This window comes from Acanthisitta chloris, unplaced genomic scaffold (assembly GCF_000695815.1).
Source record: "Acanthisitta chloris isolate BGI_N310 unplaced genomic scaffold, ASM69581v1 scaffold26991, whole genome shotgun sequence".
NCBI lineage: Eukaryota > Metazoa > Chordata > Aves > Passeriformes > Acanthisittidae > Acanthisitta > Acanthisitta chloris.
Genome location: NW_008655841.1, coordinates 14258 through 23138, shown reverse-complemented (window position 1 = coordinate 23138; position 8881 = coordinate 14258). Strand labels below are relative to the sequence as shown.

The window sequence follows — 8881 nt, the reverse complement described above, 5'->3', positions numbered from 1 at the left end:
AGATACTACAAACATCAATCACTCCTAGTGCTGCCACCTACTTCAGATTCATTTGCAGAGAACTGGCTTTTAGATAAACATTACCAAGACTGAATTTCTGATTCTCTTTTTATTGGTGAGTTTTATCACACTCTGAAGGAGACATCATGGTAACGAAACTGTTATGCAGGACAGTTCTGCACCAGAGGTATCTGAGTGACAGGGGTATGGACACACACCATGAACAGCCTCACAGTATGACCACGACAACAACAACGTAACAATCTATTTTAATGGCAGGTTTTGCTCAATTAATTTCAACCCTTTTCCTCTACCTGAAATTTCACCTATTTTGTTTTAAATTTTTACAATGATACCCCCCAAATTTGGCTTCATATTTGCAAGAAACTTACTTTCTGCTTTTTTGGGCACACAAATGTTTGAGACAAAATTCTCTAGAGAAAGAGGTGTGCATACAAACAGACACACATATATGCACATGTAGAAATGAAAAATACAAAAGAATATGTTTCAGACTAACAAGATGACATCCAACTAAATATTAGAAAAAGATGTTTTGACAATTTATGATTCAGAAGGATCCAAAACTAACGCAGACTCCAGACAGAGATCACATTCAGCGAAAGCACTTCACAAATTGCATCATACAACACCATGACTGTGATAATGAATATGGAGAGCAATTACAGAGTCAATGTCTGCATTTCTTAAAGATCAAAACAGACTAGGAATGCACCACTGGCTTCTTGGAATAACCTAAAGTATGATTTGAAAACACATCAACTCATAGGAGCATGAAAACCATGGTGGCTCTTCACAGCAAGTTTTAAATTTTCTGCTCTACATGCATTATTAGTCATACTTCCCACAGCTGGGGTTCTGCAGGCATTCAGCTGACCTGTGCCTAGAGAAGCAGGGCTCCTGAAATAAGTCTTTACTGCTCTAGTCATATGACACTGACACAAATTACACAGGATACTTTAGCTTCTTAAGGACTATATTCAGAGAGAATATCATGCCGGAAAGTGGTTGTAAACCAGGGAACTATCCAAAGAGTTTGCTGTTGAGTTGGGTGTTTTGTTTGAAGCACCAGCTGCACGCCCTAGAGGCACAGTCCTTCTAAACACTGATCCAAAAGAACATGTGACAGTGAAATATTTTACCTATTTACACAAAACAGTATGCTTCAGGACTATCCTAGCTCTCCCCACCCAGGGCTGACCCTCTATCAAAAGGAAAAGGTCCACATCTCAGAGGTGAAACTTCAAAATGCACATGCAAATTACATCCATAATGAAGAGGTGACATCTTTGCCCTGGCTTTATGTATCTGATACACAGCTACTGTAACTCTAACGGATCACAGATTCAAATGAGAAATATGGGACACCAGCTAATCATCCTATAGTCATAACAAGTGACAATTATTTAAATTTTCAAATTTACACAACAATAGGTTCTTTTACATACACAAAAGCATTACTGGAAACCAGAAAGCACAAAACTATAATAAGAAGTAACACGAATATTAAAATGACTGAGAAAAAAGTAATTTAAAGAATAGTTCAACTGCCAGGACATGGCAAGACAAGGGTTGAGAGTGTATGGCAGATAAATGAGTTCTCACTGCAACACTGCAGCAAAAACAGTGTGCTCTCAGATTGCAGGGAAAGGTGAAGTAAGTCTTTTACTACAGAAATTAACTGGGATCACACCCAGAAAAAATTCTTCCCTTCAGCGCTGCACATCTCTTTCCACGAGGATAGGGCCAAAATGGAGAGAAGTCAGACCTAAGCAAGGAGATCTAGTCGCTCCAGAGTGATGAAATAAACAAAGACTGAATAGTTCATTTTGGAGATAAGTTACCAAAGTGCTAACCTAAAGATTAGGTGAACAACACCTACTCATGATAAATCACACCTCTGGTTAATGTGTGGGCACCACTTGCCTAAAGCATCGCAAACACATAATGCCCTCTTCCTCCTTGCCAGCTACCCCAAGGGTGGAGGGAAGGGCACTTGGACACAGCAAGAGATCCACTGAGGCTTGAAGCAAAACGGAAGAGAGGAAATGCAAAAAAGGATAAGCTCATGAGCAAAGTAACATAATCCATGGCATCAAATATAGGCTACTGGAAAAAAATGCTTGGAAATCTCCACTAATCAGAGGAGATGAAACAGCATTGTCCCAGAGACCTGGACCAGGTACTGTGCTGGCACAATACTGGAGTAGTCCCTATCCAAAGAATGAAAGCCCAAGCAATGTAGAACATTATGTATCAACTGTACGCTGTGGAATAGCAAACCTAGCCAATCATGTATACTCAGTCAGAAAGACGCTGCAGCTTTATTTTAATTTCTTGAAAAGAGTATGAAAAAGTTACTTCTTAATTCATCCAGTTATTTCAAAAGAGAGGCCTGAGAGAAAATGCCTAGGAGTAATTTCTCCATTCTTTTCATAACTTCTATTTTTTGAAAGGGCATCAAATCCTAATTCCATCTTAAAAAAGGAGCCACAATAATAATGCAAGATGGGGAGGGTTACAGCTGAGCTTTATTCTTCTCATTTGATAGAGTTCTATAGGTATCTGTGGAGACCTGTGAGTAAAAGATACTAGAGAACACTACTCATCATTCCTCAGATTGATTTTGAAAACAAAAAAGGTATGATCATGACACTGTTCAAACGTGACAAGTGACTTCCACACACCACCAGCAACGCAGTGCAGTGTTTGCAAGGTATTTCAACATGATTCCCAATCTGTGTCTCACTTCTCCAACTACATAGCAAGCTACAAACCAATTAAAAGACCAGTTGGTGAACAAGGGCCACAGCACAATGTAAACCCACACACACACCATGACTAGAGGCCCAGTCTCTCTGACACAGACATTCAATACCTCTCTCCATTCTTCTACCTTTCTTATACAAGCAATGCAGGCCTAGTGCACAGTCTTGCATGCAAAGAACTGTAGACACCTGCACATTTTTCTACACTTACCTAAACTTTTGAATATATCTTCCAGAAATTATTTAATTACTCCTTATCTACTTTACTGGTTCTTATTGCGTCTAGTATCAATTCCACTTACATATATGAAAAGATAATTTCAAGTACAGTGTCAAATACCAGAAGATTGCAATAGAGCAATCTATCCTACCTATTAAAAAAATGCAATAAAAGGGGAAGTGAGTGGAATAAGAAGTCATGAGGAATTAAAGACAGAATGAGAGTGGAAAAATATTCAAACAAACAATTTGTTGGCACCTGAAAGATAACAAGGAGTTGAGTAACTACTCACATAGACTTGTCAGAAGCAATTAGCGTCCAAACAACCTGAATTGCCTTCCGGATTGGATAACAAACTTTGCAAACAGAGGAGAAACCACAGATAACATTTATCTTGACTTCAGTAATTTGGACACTGACAAGACCATTAGAAACTGAGGGAGATACGGGCTAGACAAAAGCAAACAGCAAGGCTGGAAAACTGTCCCAAGAAAGCAGTTTTGAGTGGTTCCTAGTTAAAACAGAAGCATCTACCCAACTAGGTGCTGCAGAGGAATGAGATTACTAGAGCTATAAAACATGGACTAATGAGTTGGGTTGCTCAGCCAAAAGAGGTTACTGAACGTGTTATGCAAAACCAGTCTTCAGGTATGCAAACAGCTGCCACAAAATGCAGGGCAATGACCAATTTTCCATGCCCATGATGGATAAATCCTCAGTAGTTCTGAGCTGCAGCAAGGAAAGTTTGTACTAGATATCATGAAAACCAGTAGACAACAAGGATAACAATGATACATGAGGTTGCACAGGGAGGTGGGGTGGTGACTGAAAGCCTTTAAAAGGTTACACAAACACCTATCTGGAATATCATGGCTACAGACTACACCCTCTTCTAATGAAGGACCCAATGGAGAAGTCTCTTCAAGTCCCTCTAGCTCTACGTTTCTTCAGTGATAACTGTTGGCAAACAGCTCAGGTTCCCAAATAAGCTTCATGAATACAACTACTGATACCTATATATATATAGTCAGATATATTTATACAAATCAATTCATGAATGTAAGGTCCCAGAGGGTGCAGATCAATACATCAACTCTACTAACATCAACAGACGTGCCCTCCACCCGGCCACAGCCACACCTGGTATGCTGCAAGGTGTTAACAGCTGAAGCTGCCATGCACAGAAAGTTCCCACTGCATCCACAGTGAGTGACAGGCTTCTGAAACTCTTCCTGTGAGAATGAATTTTACATGCTACCAATTACAGACATACAGACAGATTAACTTAAAACTTTAAGAATATTTCTTCGAAGCATTCTGCTTCCTGGGTAATGCACTTGGAAGTCTGTTGCAGCTATCCCAGTATATCATAACAGCTCCTTAAGTTAAAGGAATTTATACTAGCATACTTGAAATGCATAATAATACAAGTATAATGAATAAATTCTCTGTGGTATTAAAATCAAGTCCATGCTTAAAACAACACAGTAAATAATTATAACTTACACTCCATTCCCTGGTCTTGAATTCCCCAGACTAGGATGCTATGTTGTATGACATTTTCCTCCACTAGTGATTAGTTATCTTGGGATTGCCTGTAATATTGCTTGAAAAGTTATATTCAGTTTGAAAAGCGATGGCGAAATTTTAGTCAAATTATTATGATATGATTTTTTTTTAAACTTAGTCTTTGGCATTATTTCACGCTAAGTTTTAAACTTTCTGCTTTCATTGATGTGTATTTCAAGTTTAAAGCGAAACAGTCCAATAGCCGAAGCCAAAAGTTTGACCTCCATTATAACTTGTAATCTTCTGGGGAAATATCCTCTTGACTCTAATTTCTCTTTTCAGACTCGCCATGCTGCTGATGAGAAATAATAGCTATTGGGGCTGTAAGGCCAAGATTAATGTCTGGCCCTGAAAAAAAATCAAAACAACAAAATAAACCAAAAAAATCACCAGTAGCACTGAATGAACACAGGAAGTTTTTACATTACTCATATACGATCACTTACTAGATAAGCAGGCTGGATGAGATGATGAACACTATCATGTGAAGAAATATTTAAGATCACACGAAAGTCTCTGGTTTCAAACACATGTGCCTTTTGCAGTGTAAGTTATAATACCACAGAGCATCATTATCTGACTTGCCAGTTTAGACAGGAAGGTCTGTAGGTCTGGGAAAAATACTGTGAGATTAACAGTGCCTCATGCAACAGGGTCCTGATCTCTCACTGGGACTTCAGCAACTACTGTAACACAAGTATTACAGCATTCTTCACTTTGCCTCAATTGGATAGTGTTGTTAGATGGATGCAGCATGTTTCTATCAAGAAATATTTGGCTGCACTTCTACTGGAGTGAAATGATCCCTGTAAATACATGGACAAATTGTGGTTGGCCTTTGGCTCCACACATCAGAAAACCTCTCTGTCAGCAACTGCAATATGGGGTGAAAGTTGGCTGATGCACCAGAGAGACCAGAATGGGAGCAAAGAAAAGGATCTCTGTTACAGGAGCTGTGGAGAGCCCTCACTAAACACAGGCAGCTACAGCCTCCCCAGTTGGGTAATTCCTACCCATAGATGTTTTACTTAGCACCTCTCAATAACATGAAAGGGGAAAAAAAAAAAAAAAAGAAGGAATATCCATAGTGAACTTCTTTATTTTTCCGGCACAGAAGAACAAGCCTGTTTTCATACAGATTTTTACCTTCGGTGACATCAAATAAAAGTTTTAAGTTCCTTGTCAAAAGTGATGAAAAAATTATAAACAACACAGAATACCTGCCAATGCCCTTGAATGAAGAGTGCTCATGCCTACCCGCTTAGTTGTCAGTACCCAAAAACAGTACCACTGCTTCATAACACTAAAAGTAAGATGGGTATTTTGGTATTTACTTGAGGTTAACAAAGTCTCTAAGGCAGAAAGATCTCAAGCACTCACAGGCTTTCCAATGCCCAGTCAGAGACATGAATTCTTAACAGAAAGACTCTGGTGGAGCAAATGCCATTTGTCCAGCACATATGATGGATTTGTTCTTGACGGTATTGACTGCTTTTAGCCAAGTCAGCCACCAACAATTTTTGCATCCAACCAGAGGATCGTGAATAATAACAATCCAAACAAGAAGTTTGTAAAGCTCATCTCACCGTACACAGGCTTTCATTCAGGCAGATAAAACAAAGCCTCTTCCATATTTCAAACAAATTATTTCTTCCACCTTGGAAAAACTGCATGGGAGGATGAGAGAAGTTTCCTCATGACACCGAGACTTCGTACTGCTTTGAGGTTTACCATTGCTATTGATGCAAGTGCAGTGATCAGCTTCTCAGGTTAGCTACCGCTTGTCACCAGTGGTTGTCAGTTGTGAATTTAGGTCAAGCCAGGAACCCCTCACTGTTTGCTGACTTCACTTAAGGTTCATGGTAAATGCTGAACCAGTCCAGATACAAAGAAATGTATCATTTATGAAGACGCCATGCGAATGTATGGCATCTCTAGGTATCTCTGAAGTGCCTTAGGAAGAAGGCAAGCAAACACTGACAGATTTAGACATGTTAGACTTGAGGGAAGTAAGAGAAAGCCTTCTTCATGGGAGTCATTTTCACACTGGGACATCTTCCTAAATATGTCTGTGATAAACCCACAAAAGATGATAGATGCTTCCAAACTTTTTCCTGGAGGCTTAAAAGAGAAGTCTTCTCACCTATATATTTCTGACAAAGGTCCCAGCAATGGAGACCAAGGAATTAAATTTACTTAGGCTTTAGTAGGAAACCTACAAAGTTTTATTTCAAAGAATACTCCAAGCAAAGCATCTGCAGGGTTGCAAGCAGCAACCTGTCTGCAGGTGTCCAAAGCCAGATGCAATTCTGAAGCACTCCTCTTGCCCCAAGAGCTCACCTCAGCAACAGGGCTCAAGTACTCTGAAACACTCATAGTTTCAAAACCAAACCCACACATATCAACACACCCAGAACTTCGGGAAAGGAAAAAAAAAAGGAATCGCAACATTACAGCACATCCAACTCTAAATATGCTAAATATAATGGATTAGGATAAACCGTAGACTTAGATCCTATTCTTAACAGAAGAAACAAATGTGGATGATCACACAAAAAGGGGGCTCACAGCAGGTGATGGTGGCCAAGTATGTGGGAGCACCCACCTACTCCCACAGGGTATTCAAAATTGCACACAGAAACTTGCACTGGATTGTCCTGCACAGATTAGTGTTTTTAATCTCTCGCTGTTTATCTGAGCAAGCTGTGCTCTCCTTCATATATACATATTTTTAAGTGAGTGGGCCTCACTCAGCTATTCTAACTGGAAGAGCTAAAAGTGGTCAGGAAATTTCAAGGGCTGCCTTGCAGAGAGTGAGGAGATGAAAGCAAGTCCCACGGCACAGGCTCTGTTCCTCTCGCCCCACCTCTGCCAGGAAGCGCTCCTGTTCCCCTGGCAAGTAGCACAGCTGGCTGCCTCCTCCTGCTCGGCCAAGGGTCCAGAGAACAGCCTTTCCAAACTATTCCCTGGCTGGAGGAGGAAATGAAAGCAAGTTATTTTCAAGAGAAGCAGATTAGATTGTTCAACCCTTTCATTCTGGGGAGGAACAAAAAATAGCAGAAAAAAGGAATTATACAAGAATTGAAAGTGTAACAGAGAAGGAAAAGTACAAGAAAACTGTACATTTTTTTTTCTGAATTGCAGAGAAGTCAAGATTCACAGACTCAAAGCACAGGCAACACATCTTTAAATGATTAAGATGAAGTCAGCAGACAACAGATGAATGCTAGAGACAGAGGGAAGTGAAAGTTTTAAACCACATTAAAATCATGCAATCTTTCCACTTTGTAACAGTAATTACAATTAAATTGATTTACACCCTGATGCACTGTAAATCAGGAACAGAAAAGCACAGAGATTGTAAACCTCTCCTAGGAAAAACTCTGCAGCCAGTAAAAGTTAGTGCCACTAACTGCCTGCACACAGAAAACACACACCTGACTGCTCATTCTCAGCTTTCAACTCCATCCTGTACTTTTCACCCTAACTGGCCTAGAAAGCTCCCAGGCAGCTCATTTCTGAAGATCCCCAAAAATGCTTCATGAACTGCATGGAATATGTGACTGATCACTGAACCCAGAAACTACTATAGAGATGGACATAGAAGGATTAGGAATTGCAGAACAGACCGTACAGTACAACAAAGCCTGGAGAAGCTCATCTACCAGTTTCATGACAGCTAGCCACAAATCCTGTTATCATGGAATCACAGCTATCAGAGAAAAGATTCATGTTGAGTATCTGGTCATTCTCTTTCATACCATACTTGTAAAAACCAGATTGCTCCCCTGAAGATACTTGCTAGAGGTAGCTTCAACCTAGTTCTAAGAAGATGGACTCAATGTGAGTATCAACTTTCATTATTTAAGAACAGAAAACCCTAATTCCAAGGTCCTTTTACTAAGTCGCAATTGCTAGGATGAGTTAGGATCCATCATGCCCTCCATACTATTTTTAACACAACTGAAACTTCTTTATACGTTAAGGGCTCAGAGCTCTGGGTGGGGTAGGAAGAACCTATCTACTACTATGCACATGGAGTCACCAACTGGAGTCAGTGACTTGGAGGCCTCCCATGTCTTGTGCTATTGAACATGGAAAAGAAACCCTTTATTAAATCATTATTTGCCTTCCAAAATTCTGGTTTCTGGCAGAAGCACTAACCTCATGGCTGGAGTGTCTGGCCCCTTGCTTCTCTGAGGGAAGAGGTGCCAATGGTACGAACCCTAGATAACCCATCACCACATACTCTGTAGTTTGGAGCTGTGGGTGGTACCGCTTTTGCCAGCAAAAGGGTCACCAA

The 8881-nt window shown here is 40.1% G+C and overlaps 1 protein-coding gene across 2 annotated transcripts in view; it reads right to left on the bottom strand.

The window, feature by feature from the left end:
• The window catches only part of TGFB2 (transforming growth factor, beta 2), a 59210-nt gene that overhangs the window by 36183 nt on the left and 14146 nt on the right, over positions 1-8881 (bottom strand). The window contains exon 2 of one of the 2 annotated variants that reach the window (XM_009084089.1): positions 4150-4203. The exons of the other annotated variant lie outside the window; for it this stretch is intronic. Coding sequence (XP_009082337.1) covers positions 4150-4203 — 54 coding nt within the window. The remainder of the gene's footprint in view (positions 1-4149; positions 4204-8881) is intronic. 2 annotated transcript variants of the gene reach the window in all.